This window comes from Dreissena polymorpha, chromosome 2 (genome assembly GCF_020536995.1).
Source record: "Dreissena polymorpha isolate Duluth1 chromosome 2, UMN_Dpol_1.0, whole genome shotgun sequence".
NCBI classification, from domain to species: Eukaryota; Metazoa; Mollusca; class Bivalvia; order Myida; family Dreissenidae; genus Dreissena; species Dreissena polymorpha.
The window spans coordinates 109,574,832-109,588,634 of record NC_068356.1 but is presented as its reverse complement, the minus strand read 5'-3'; the positions used below and the strand labels follow the sequence as shown (position 1 = coordinate 109,588,634).

Genomic DNA, 13,803 nt, shown 5'->3' with positions numbered 1-13,803 from the left:
ACCTTCAAATCCCTAATGCTTTGCAATTAATGGTCTAAGGCAGTGACCTAACCTTCAAACCCCCAATGCTTTGCTATGACTGTTCTAAGGCAGTGACCCAACCTTCAACCCCCAATGCTTTGCAATGACTGTTCTAAGGCAGTGACCCAACCTTCAAACCACCAAGCTTTGCAATGTCTGTTCTAAGGTAGTGACCCAACATTCAAACCACCATGCTTTGCAATGACTGTTCTAAGGCAGTGCCCCAACCTTCAAACCCCCAATGCTTTGCTATGACTGTCCCAAGGCAGTGACCCAACCTTCAACCCCAAATGCTTTGCAATGACTGTTCCAAGGCAGTGACCCAACCTTCAAACCACCAATGCTTTGTTATGAGTATTCTAAGGCAGTGACCCAACCTTCAAACCCCCATGCTTTGCAATGACTGTTCTAAGGCAATGACCCAACCTTCAAACCACCATGCTTTGCAATGACTGTTCCAAGGCAGTGACCCAACCTTCAAACCCCCAATGCTTTTCTGTGTTTGTTCTAAGGCAGTGACCCAACATTCATACCCCCAATACTTTGCTATGACTGTTTTAAGGCAGTGACCCAACCTTCAAATCCCTAATGCTTTGCTATGACTGTTCTAAGGCAGTGACCCAACCTTCAAACCCACAATGCCTTGCAATGACTGTTCTAAGGCAGTGACCCAACCATCAAACCACCATGCTTTGCTATGACTGTTCTAAGGCAGTGACCCAACCATCAAACTCCAATGCTTTGCAATGACTGTTCTAAGGCAGTGACCCAACCTTCAAACCACCATGATTTGCAAAGACTTTTGCATGGCAGTGACTATAAAACCACAAATGCTTTGCAAAGAATGTTCTAAGGTAGTGACCCAACCATTAAACAACCATGATTTGCAATGACAGTTCTAAGGTAGTGACCCAACCATCAAACAACCATCATTTGCAATGACAGTTCTAAGGCAGTTACCCAACCTTCAAACCCCCATGCTTTGCAAAGGCTGCTCCAAGGCATGGACTCAACCTTCAAACCGCCAATGCTTTGCAGTGACTGTTCTAAGACAGTGACCCAATCTTCAAACCACCATGATTTTCAATGACTGTTCTAAGGCAGTGACCCATTCTTTAAGCAACTATGATTTGCAATGACTGTTCCAAGGTAGTGACATTACCTTTAAACAACCATGCTTTGCAATGACTGTTCCAAGGTAGTGACATAACCTTTAAACAACCATGATTTGCAATGACTGTTCCAAGGTAGTGACATAACCTTCAAACAACCATGATTTGCAATGAATGTTCTTAGGCAGTGACCCAACCTTACAATCCACAATGCTTTGCAGTGACTGTTCCGAGGCAATGACCCAACGTTCATTTCCCCAATTCTTTGCAATGGCTGTTCCAAGGCAGTGACCCAACCTTCAAACCATAGTGCTTTGCAGTGACTGTTCTAAGGTAGTGACCCAACCTTCAAACCACCATGCTTTGCAATGACTGTTATTTGGCAATGACCCAACCTTCAAACCACCATGCTGTGCAATGACTGTTTCAAGGTAGTGACCCAACTTTCAAACCACAATGCTTTGCAGTGACTGTTCTAAGGCAGTGACCCAACCTTCAAACCACAATGCTTTGCAATGACTGTTCTAAGAAAGTGATCCAACCTTTAAACCACGATGTTTTTGCAATGACTGTTCCAAGATAATGATCCTAGCTTAAGTTTAAAGTTGTGTTTAATGTATGATCATGAGTCTCATAATGCTTGTACAATAAAGAATTTCTGTCCTGAGAGAGTTTTGGGAGTTTTATTTTTCCTTTAATGGAAGTTGGATACAAAAGCTTCTGGCTTAGTAAACAGATTGATAGCAGTTTTACCTCAGGTGACATATTTCTACATAATTCTTTTCTACAGCTTTGAAAAAAACCTTTTTATTTTGTGCTTGAATCTTTTGTAAAAGGTTGAGTGTTCATAATTGTATTCAACCCTTTCCTTAACAAAAGAAAACTTCAAAATATCCAAATCAGTCACTTGGTGGATCTCAATGAAAATTGTGCGGATTTTGACAAGAAGAAGGATGTGTTAGTATTTGACAAAGACGCAGTACAGTTCAGACATTTGCTTAAAGCTTATGCCAACAGAGAGCTTAGCTGAGGGATTTGTGTTTATATAGTTCAGACAGGAACTCATTATTTGGAAAATTGTGCTCTGCTGTTGGAAACGCTTCAACAACGGAGAAGAGGATGTCAACACTTCAAAGGTACTGGTTAACAGAAGCAACAATTGTAAGCATTCGAGGGTTCACTGTTTCAACAAAGCACCTACAAATGAGCTTTTTCTGGACAGTGGCACAAAACAGCCTAAAACTGGTATAAACAAGCAAATTCGTAGAATTGATATCCCCCGCCAATATACTTCTGGACACAAAAGTTTTCTGGACTGATGGACAACGCCAATGTGCATCATCCTCTTATCCATACATATATATATATATATATATATATATACTCATACCAAGTTTCAATGAAATCCGTCAAAGCACTTCCAAGATATGGCTCTGGACACACAAAAAAGCATTTTTTTCAAGATACAAAGGGCCATAACTCTGTTATTATCAAATGGTGTACAATGCCATTTGGCGTGCATCATCTTCTTATCCATATATATACTGGTACCAAGTTTCAATGAAATCCGCCAAAGCATTTCCAAAATAGGCTCCAGACACCAAAAAAGCATTTTTTCAATATACAAAGGGCCATAACTCCTTTATTAACAGATGGTGTACAATGCCATTTGGCGTGCATCATCCTCTTATCCATATATATACTCATACCAAGTTTCAATGAAATCCGCCAAAGCACTTCGAAGGCATGGCTCCAGACACAAAAGTGCCGGACGGACAGAAGGACGGAAAGACCAACGGATGGACGGACAACGCCAAAACAATATCCCTCCGCCTATGGCGGGGGATAATAACTAAGGTTTTGAACAATGCCACTGCACCATATACTGTGAATACTGTGCAAAGAAAGTTGACGGAAATAATGGTTGGAAAGTGTGGGATGATTTCCTGGAGCAAAATGGAAACTATTCCCATGCTAAAGCTGTTGATGAAAATGCTACAACTACTCATGGACTTAGTGGCCAGAAAACCAGAAATAAAGATATATAGAAAAGCACCATCTTTGCTATGTTTACTGCTTGATGAACCCAATTCATCCACTGCAGCAAAGGTAACCATTGTTCTTATTGCTTAAAGATATGTAAACATGTGCCCCCTGGTCGGAGACAGATCTCCGCCCCCAAACAGGGCCTCGACACCAATTACTCATCTTTTGATGACATATGGAACAGAAACCAATTTAAAACTTTGTGTCACAGTGACCTTTACCTTTGAGCTAGTGACCTCAATTTCAATAGGGTTGACGTATCATGCCAATCTGTTAGTTTGTTGACAAGTTATTGATCAGAAACGATTTTTACACTTATTGTGACAATGACCTTGACCTTTTACCTAGTGACCCCATTTTCAATAGAGGTCATCTACTGTCCAATGCCAATGCACATGTGAAGTATCAATCACATTGGTCAATTTGTTGACAAGTTATTGATTGGAAACAATTTTCACACTTAAGAGGGACAGTGACCTTGACCGTTGACCTAGTGACCGCAATTTCAATAGGGGTCATCTACTGTCCAAGGCCAATGCACATGTGAAGTATGAAACCAATCGGTCAATTCATTGAGAAGTTATTGATCTGAAACAATTTTCACACTTATTGTGACAGTGAAAATGACCTCTGACCTAGTGACCCTAATTTCAAAAGGGGTTATCTACAGTCCAAGGCCAATGCACATGATTGTGGAGTATCAAGCCAACCAGTAAATTCGTTGACGAGTTATTGGTCAGAAACGACATGGTATACCAACAGGACGACCGACCGAACAACGACATCCAGCAAAACATTATCCCCACTCTTCTTCGAAGGGGGGCATAATCAAGAACAAAGGTTAATAATAATGTTTATTATCATTTGAGTCATATATTTAAAATATTTTAGATGTAACATCTTTATGAAAATTACCCACGACTCAAGAGGAACATAGCATCAGAAAGAGATCCTAATTGTTTTATGCGCACTTATAAAGGGAAAAATAAGACATGAACATAAGTTTCATTTTGAGATCCAGTGCACATATGATCCCATTTCTGAAAAAACATGCATGTTGGTATAGTGACTTCTCAGATGGGACTGTGCAGTCTGCACAGGCTAATCAGGGATGACACTTTCTACCTAGACTGGATTTTCTTTAAGAAAAGACTTCATTTAAACAACAAATTTGGTTAAAAAGAAAAGTGTCATCCCAGATTAGTCTGTACTGACTGCAGAGGCTAATCTGGAACCACATTTTTCACACATGCATTAGCATGGCTATCTGTAGTGTTGGCCCTCTTAATGAATACATACGAATTTTGGAAGTGAACAAATACAAAAAACATGCATGTGTTGTATGTCAATCTATAGTTAAATGTGTATTCTTGGACATATCAACGAAAACTGCATTTAGATGGGCGTTGTTTTGACAAAATACTGACCAGACTTAGCTCTCTGTAGTAATCTGTTTCATGTACTATTTCCTTATAGTAATGGCTTGTTCTATAAAAGTAACTTAATGAAAAAACGAAACTCTTGCTTATGTTGTTCTTAAAATATTTTGACATTTTATTCAAAAATAAGCGGAATATAAAAACATTTGATAAAGCAACTTTTAAACAAAATAACATAATTGTGTGTTACGTAATTAAAAACCATAGGATCACCCTGGAATAAACATGCCCTTCTTTCCAATGAACACCAGAAATCATGAGAATGATCATCGTTATAGTCATGAATTACCATCAAATAAATTAAAACTTTTTAAAATGTGCAGCTCCATGAGATACACATGCATGCCAAATATCAAGTTGCTGTATTCAATATTGCAAAAGTATTCATAAAATAAGCGATTTTGGCCACATATATTTGACCTCTGACCTTGAAGGATGACCTTGACCTTGACCTTTGACCACTCAAAATGTGCCGCTCCATGAGATACACATGCATGCCAAATATCAAGTTGCTATCTTCAATATTGCAAAAGTACTCATAAAATAAGCGATTTTGGACACATATATTTGACCTCTGACCTTGAAGGATGACCTTGACCTTGACCTTTCATCACTCAAAATGTGCAGCTCCATGAGATACACATGCATGCCAAATATCAAGTTGCTATCTTGAATATTGAAATACTGCAGAAGTGTACATTAAATGAGCGATTTTGACCCATATATTTGACCTTTGACCTTGAAGAATGACCTTGACCTTTCACCACTTAAAATGTGCAGCTCCATGAGATACATATGCATGCCAAATATCAAGTTGCTATCTTCAATATTGCAAAAGTTATTGCAAATGTTAAAGTTGGCGCAAACCAACCAACAGACCAACCAACAGACCAACCAACAGACCAACCAACAGACCAACAGACAGGGCAAAAACAATATGTCCCCCACTACTACAGCGGGGGACATAAAAATAGACAAAACATTAACTTTTCATCACTTCTTGAAGTTTTTTTTGTTTAAGGCACGATGCTATGTGGAGGACCGATACTAGGAGAGTAAGGGATAAGCCCAGTTTTTCGCAGAACGCCGCTCATATTGCATGAGTTGATCCCAACAATGTACAAACCTCTGAGCATCATTTTGGGATGAAAATCGAATGACCGCATGATCTTTGCTGATGGAGACCACCTTGCCGCCAGTGTTAACAACCAGACGTCGCAGGCGACGCTTAATCGCACTCAACCCCTTCTTTGGACTGAACCCCATAACAATCACACTCACATTTTTGTCATGATGTTCTTCCTAGAATTGAAACAGTTTTTTTAGTTTAAAGCCAAAGCTAGAGTATCTGCTCAATATTTCATGTACAGTTGTTTCATCCTTATTTATCGTAATATATTTCCAATTGCTTTTACTCAGTTATCAATAAATGTTTCAAACTTTACTGAAAAGCAACATTTATTAATAAAATATTTGAGATTTCTATAAAAAAAAACTGGACCCTGGGGTAAGCCAGTTTTACCCCATAAGCATTTTAAAAAATAAACTATGCAGAGAACTACAATACAATTTTACATACAAAATTTGAAACCTTTTGGCCTCTTGGTTTCAGATGAAAATATTCAAAGATAGTTTGCCATGAAAGTCTATACAAGTAACTTAACCCCCAGCATAATGATTTTATGAACTACGAACAGGGCAAACATACAATGTAACAAACCAAATACCACACTATTATATTTTCATTATGATAAAGTCTACAGTCACATTAATAATATAACATAATTCCAATGTTTAAACAAGAGCACCGCCTTGCGGGTGCAGACCGCTCATCTATTTTCTTTTTAAAGGTGAAGGGACTCTCATTTTCAATCACAAAGGAGGGAGGGTGGAGTGAAGAGGGGTGCATTGTGTGGGGGTGTGGACATTTATTACATTATCTTCCAAAAATGCGAAAAAAAGGGAAAAAAAATCGGGGGTGGGGGGGGGGGTGGGGGGGGTGGGGGGGTGGGGGGTGGGGATTCTTGGGTGCTATGGTTGGACGGTATTTCAAACATACAAACATAAAATAATAAAAATAAATATGTGTGTTGTTTAACCGTTTCCAAAAAAAATTGTGGGGGGTGAGGTGGGGGGGGGGGGGTATAGTGTGAGGGTTGTGGTGGTAATTTGTGAGATGATTTTGAAAAAAAAAAAATTTAGGGGGGGATTTTGGGAGGGGGGGTGGGGGGGATTTTTGGGAGGGGGGGTGGGGGGGATTCTTGGGTGCGATGGTTGGACGGTATGTTCAACATAAAATAATCAGAATAAATAGTTTTGTTTTTTAACAGTTTAAAAAAAAATTGGGGAGGGGGTGGGGTGGGGGGGGGTATAGTGTGAGGGTGTGGTGGTCATTTGTGAGATGATCTTAAAAAAAAAAAAAAAAAAAATATAGGGGGGGGATTCGGGGGGGGGGGGGGGAAGGGGGGGCACGGGCGATGGTTTGGGTGGAGTCTATTGTGGTATGTGAGGTAAGAGTAGTTTTGTCAAAGTATCAATCAAATCTAATCATAAATAAAGAAGTTATGGCAATTTTAGCAAAATTTAATAATTTAACCTTGAGAGTCAAGGTCATTCAAAGGTCAAGGTAAAATTCAACTTGCCAGGTACAGTAACCTCATGATAGCATGCAAGTATTTGAAGTTTGAAAGAAATAGCCTTGATACTTAAGAAGTAAAGGGGATCGAAACACAAAATTTAACCATATATTCAAAGTTACTAAGTAAAAAAAGGGCCATAATTCCATAAAAATGACATCCAGAGTTATGCAACTTGTCCTTTTACTGTACCCTTATGATAGTTTGCGAGTGTTCCAAGTATGAAAGCAACATCTATGATACTTTAGGGGTAAAGTGGACCAAAACACAAAACTTAACCAAACTTTTTATTTTCTAAGTATAAAGAGCCCATAATTCCGTCCAAATGCCAGTCAGAGTTACATAACTTTGCCTGCACAGTCCCCTTACGATAGTTAATAAGTGTTGCAAGTATGAAAGCAATAGCTTTGATACTGTAGAAATAAAGTGGACCTAAACACAAAACATAACCAAATTTTCAATTTTCCAAGTATAAAAAGGGCACATAATTCAGTCAAAATGCCAGTCAGAGTTACATAACTTTGCCTGCACAGTCCCCTTATGATAGTTAGTAAGTGTTTCAAGTATGAAAGCAATAGCTTTGATACTTAAGGAGTAAAATGGACCTAAACACAAAACTTAACCAAAATTTTCAATTTTCTAAGTATAAAAAGGGCACATAATTCTGTCAACATGCAAGCCAGTGTTATCTAACTTTGCCTGCCCAGTCCCCTCATGATAGTAAGTAAGTGTACCAAGTTTGAATGCAATAGCATTGATACTTTCTGGAAAAAGTGGACCTAAACGCAAAACTTAACCAAAGTTTTCAATTTTCTAAGTATAAAAAGGGCACATAATTCAGTCAAAATGCACGCCAGAGTTATCTAACTTTGCCTGCCCAGTCCCCTCATGATAGTAAGTAAGTGTACCAAGTTTGAATGCAATAGCATTGATACTTTCTGAGAAAAGTGGACCTAAACGCAAAACTTAACCGGACGCCGACGCCGACGCCAACGCCAAGGTGATGACAATAGCTCATTTTTTTTTTTCAAAAAATAGATGAGCTAAAAAGGGCATTCCTTTTGTAATTTTTCATCATGCAAAACATCATCAGGAATGATGACTGCAAGTTTGAATGCTGTATGTTGAAAAGTACAGGAGAACGCCTGTGGACAAGTTTGTTTCTATCAACAGACAGACGGACGTCCATGGTGATTCCTGTACACCCTTCTTTAGGCCAAAACAAATAGGTCCGTTTCTGGTCTCTTTGGAAGAAAAAAAAGGTAGGTAGGGATTTTTTTTATTTTTTTTTGGGGGGGGGGGGGGTAATTAAATTGAAGGCTACTAAAGCTTATAATAAGAAATACGTGTATGTATATGCTTTGTTTGCTTGATATTACATCCTATATGAACGAAAATGAACAAAACAATTATTTTTGTTTTTTAATTATTTTTTTTATATTTTTTTGGCGACCCCATTAAAAAGTTGAGGGTCGGCGCCGATTCGGGAGACACGGTTGGTTGACCGGAAACAGACCTATTTTTTATTTTGGTCTTACTTTGTAACGGAGGGCTTCACGTCTGTTCCAGTTTTATGCCTTCTAACACAAAGAAGTTTATGCAATCTTTTAAAGAAACATCATGTTCAATAATGATGTGTAAATTTGCAACATTGCCTAATGTATGAATAGGCTTCTGTATGAATATGAAAATGAATAGGGAATCTTTTCTCAAATATTAACATCTCGCATTATGAAATAATATAATTCAACAAAGTGCTCTGTTTTTTGGTATAAAAACACCTACCTGCGAAATACGAAATGGAACATCCTTAACAATGTCCTCAAACAACTGAGTGTGGTTGGCGCAGGCTAGAAGTGACTTGTGCGTGTGTTCCCCGTGAATCAAAATGATTTCTAAATTGTTCCGATACCGTAGGTCATACAGGTCAGATGAAAAGTTGATATCACCTGGAATTATTTATTTTAAATAAATACAAAAGTATTCCAGATACTGGGGAGACAAATACTCAAGGATACATATTATTAGAATGCAATTATGAAAGATGCTTACTCTTTATTATAAAACAAGTGTGTAAGTTCAAACAATGACCACTGTTAAAACTGTCATGAACTAAAATTATTACAGCAGATCACCATTTTTAAGAACACTGGAAATTGGAATTCCTGGTTATTTTTAAGTATTTTATGGGTCCCAATTTTTCCATTCTTAATTTCATTATGACTTGTATATTTAATTCCAACTTTGCTATTTTGAACTATAGATATTTCACACCACTTAATCAGCTACCACGTCAAGTTGTTACCCTTATTTATCAATAAATAATTCCCAGTGCTAATTTGTGAGTTTGAAGTCTATTTTCATGCCTTTTGTTACTTACTAGGTGTCTTGGATAGGAATTTCTTGCAAAGCATAATTCTTTAAAAACCTTTTAACATGTTGAAATTAATCATACAAAAGTAAAATCAAATTTTAACACGAGCACCGCCTTGCGGGTGCAGACCGCTCATCTATTTTTCTTTTTAAAGGTGTAGGGACCAATCTCAATTTCAATCACAAAGGAGGGAGGGATGGAGTGGAGAGGGGTGGAGTGGAGAGGGGTGTATAGCGTGGGGGTGTGGTCATTAAATACATTATCTTCCAAAAATGCAAAAAAAATGAAAAAAAAACATTTGGGGGGGATTCTTGGGTGGGATAGTTGGACGGTATTTCAAAAATAAAATAATAAAAATAAATATTAGTGTTTTTTAACCATGTTTGAAAAAAACAAGAGATGTGTTTGTCAGAAACACAATGCCCCCTATTGCGCCTCTTTTTTCATTTTTTACTTTTGACCTTGAAGGATGACCTTGACCTTTAACTTCCACCACTCAAAATGTGTAGCTTTATGAGAATGCCACTTTGAAATAAAAAAAATTGACCTTTGACCTTGAAGGGTGACCTTGACCTTGAAGGATGACCTTGACCTTGAACTTTCACCACTCCAAATATGCAGCTTTATGATAATGCCCCTTTGAATGTTTATATATTTTTTTTTTAACCTTTGACCTTGTTGGATGACCTTTACCTTGAAGGATGACCTTGGTCTTGAATTTCCACCACTCAAAATGTGCAGCTTCATGATAACGCCGCTTTGAAATTTATTTATTTTTACCTTTGGTCTTAAAGGATGACCTTGACCTTGAAGAATAACCTTGACCTTGAACTTCCACCACCCAAAATGTGCAGCTTCATGAGATACACATGCATGCCAAATATCAAGTTGCTATCTTCAATATTAAAAAAAGTTATGGCCAATGTTTAAGTTTTCGGACAGACAGACGCCATATATTTGACATTTGACCTTGAGAGTCAAGATCATTCACAGGTCTAGGTAAAATTTAACTTGCCAGGTACAGTACCCTCATGATAGCATGAAAGTATTTGAAGTTTAAAAGCAATAGCCTTGATACTTTAGAAGTAAAGTGGATCTAAACACAAAATGTAAGTCAAAAAAGGGCCATAATTCCGTAAAAATGACAATCAGAGTTATGCAACTTGTCCTTTACTGTTCCCATATGATAGTTTGTGAGTGTTCCAAGTATGAAAGCAATATCTATGATACTTTAGGGGTAAAGTGGACCAAAACACAAAACTATAAAGGGCCCATAATTCCGTCAAAATGCCAGTCAGAGTTACATAACTTTGCCTGCACAGTCCCCTTACAATAGTTAGTAGGTGTTGCAAGTATGAAAGCAATAGCTTTGATACTTTAGGAAAAAAGTGGACCTAAACACAAAACTTAACAAAATTTTCAATTTTCTAAGTATAAAAAGGGCACATAATTCTGTCAAAATGCAAGCCAGAGTTATCTAACTTTGCCTGCCCAGTCCCCTCATGATAGCAAGTAAGTGAAGCAAGTTTGAATGCAATAGCATTGATACTTTATGAGAAAAGTGGACCTAAACGCAAAACTTAAACGGACGCCGACGTGATGACAATATCTCATATATTTTTTCAAAAAATAGATGAGCTAATAAATAAAATAGTGTTAAATCAAACATGTTGTATTTACAGACATTTAAAACATCCAGTCACATTGTGTAGTTAGGCCACAAATAGATGTTTATAGTTGGTAACAATAAACACCATGTTTAAGGTGAAATCTTTTCATTTAAAAAATTATATTTTTGCTATAGGTGACCATTTGATAACAAAAGAAAGCATTGGTGTGTGTTTTTTTAACATGAAGATCAGTTGTCATTGTTGATTAACAATTCTATGAGTTGGTAAAACATTCATTTCAGAGCTTTATTCACATGCTGTTGAAAAGAAATGTTTAATGAAAATACTTTTGAAATACCTGCATAATTGCTTTGATGAAGTTGTTGTGAATAAGAATCATTTCAGATGTAAATTATATAGTGATTGACAATGATCAACACTGAAATCTTATTGGTCAAACAAAATTATTTGAAAGACCTAAAAAGAAAAATATAATGTTACTATCTGTATCTTGCCTTGAAGCATGCATGCAAAGACCACTTACTACTAATTAAAACCACAGTCGCAGGTGGGGAATGAGTGTCAGCAAAGCGTCGCAGCAGGCGGCGGATTTTGTCATCTGCAGCGTTTTTACTAGTTGATTCTACATGTATGATGTTTATCTAGAAAACAAGAAAACAAGACATAGGCAAATGTGATTAAATAACATATCTTGAGCACTCAAGGTCAAGCACAACACTGTTGTATCTGTTATAGAAATGTTAAGCTGATACAACAACTTAATTCTTACAATTATATTTTCTTTCCTTGAGAAAATTAATTTCTTAAGGTAAGAAAATATCTTTCTAAGAGTCAGAAGTCTGAATTTTTTTTTCAGATACAGTTTGAACAATACAAATATTAATGATTCATCACCAGAATGGATAGTGTATTCATGAGGTACAGCAAATACGCATGCCTTTTTATCTATACTAATACCAATATGCCTGTGTTTGTTGAAGCATAAATAACAGTGGAATTTAACAAATAAATAATGAAAGCTTCAAAAGTTGCTATCTGGATGTCAGAAAGTTAAGAAAACCACATCTAATTCAGAGTTGCAAACAACACTGAACACAATTATGTAACTACAGATTGGTTGGAATTTCAGAAATATATATAGCATTGAGTTTACTATAAGTCAATTTGTATTATATTTTCAATGCTTATATATATATATATATATATATATATATATATATGGAGAAAGATATGCGTGAACAACCGGATATACAGACAGACAGACAGACATATTCCTATTGAAGACTTCGGCGTGTGTGCCTAGCTACATGTACGGTGCAGAATGAAGCAGACATACTGTGAAATCCCCATCCCCCAAAAAAGATGGTTCATTCACAGTTATATACCCCACACTTTTACCGCAACACATCTTCCAATGTTGGAACAGTTTTACATACATAGAAGGGACAGTTACATGAACATTTATTACAAACATAAAATCATAGTTGTATTTGGGTAGGATCCGAGAAGGATTCATAAACTACTCTAACACTATGTTAGAGACACGGCGGAAATACATTGGATCTAGAAGATACAGTGAAATTATGAGTATTTTTGCGTTTTCAAGGGAGAAAATTATATTTCACAACAACGTTATTTCCGTTTTCCGGGATCTATTAATAGATACTTGTTCACAGTAGATTGTTTTTATATATATGGAGATATGCGTGAACAACCGGATGTACAGACAAACAAACAGACAGACAGACGGACAAACAGACAGACATATTCCTATTGGAGACTTCGGCGTGTGCGCCTAGCTACGGTGCAGATGAAGCAGACATACTGTGAAATCCCCATCCCCCAAAAAAGATGGTTCATTCACAGTTATATACCCAACACTTTTACCGTAACACATCTTCCAATGTTGGAACAGTTTACATACATAGAAGGGACAGTTACATGAACATTTATTTACAAACATGAAATAAGATCCGAGAAGGATTCATAAACTACCCTAACACTGTTAGAGACACAGCAGAAATATGTTGGATCTAGAAGATACAGTGAAATTATGAGTATTTTTGTGTTTTCAATATATATATATATATATATATTAATAACTCATATGTCATATGGAACACATAAAATCTCACCTGAGCATGGTTTAGTTCCTGAATAACAGTTTTATTTTCTCTACTGATGTCGCAGGCACACATAAACTCTGCCTCGTAATTCCCAGAAATGAATTTTTCGCGAATCGTCTGAGCAACCTGGAATTACTGTTTGGTAAAATGACATGATTCACAAACAATTGTAAAAGATTTCAAAAGAATGTATACTACCCATTTCATTCTAACAAGCCAAACAACTATCCTGACTAAGAGAAATAATAAAAATATATGTACATTTACTAAACATCATCAATATAAACGTTTAAAATATAGAATAGTTGTAGCCCTTTTCATCTGTAACTTTGCAAAATATGCAAATGACTAACATGATAACATACAAACAAAATACGCTTATATACATGTACTTCTAAAGCCCGAATGATCCAGTTGG

At 36.8% G+C, this 13,803-nt stretch overlaps 1 protein-coding gene across 5 annotated transcripts in view; it reads right to left on the bottom strand.

Annotated features, from left to right (window-relative positions):
• Positions 1-13,803, bottom strand: part of LOC127868469 (meiosis regulator and mRNA stability factor 1-like) — a 105,976-nt gene that overhangs the window by 48,551 nt on the left and 43,622 nt on the right. For 3 of the 5 annotated variants that reach the window (XM_052410273.1, XM_052410274.1, XM_052410275.1), the window contains exons 3-6: positions 13,395-13,511; positions 11,783-11,900; positions 9,040-9,203; positions 5,745-5,920 (exon numbers count right to left, since the gene is read on the bottom strand). In XM_052410273.1, coding sequence (XP_052266233.1) covers positions 5,745-5,920; positions 9,040-9,203; positions 11,783-11,900; positions 13,395-13,511 — 575 coding nt within the window. Of the gene's footprint in view, positions 1-5,744; positions 5,921-9,039; positions 9,204-11,782; positions 11,901-13,394; positions 13,512-13,803 lie in introns of those variants that run through there. The other 2 variants (XM_052410276.1, XM_052410277.1) reach the window with 2 other exon arrangements.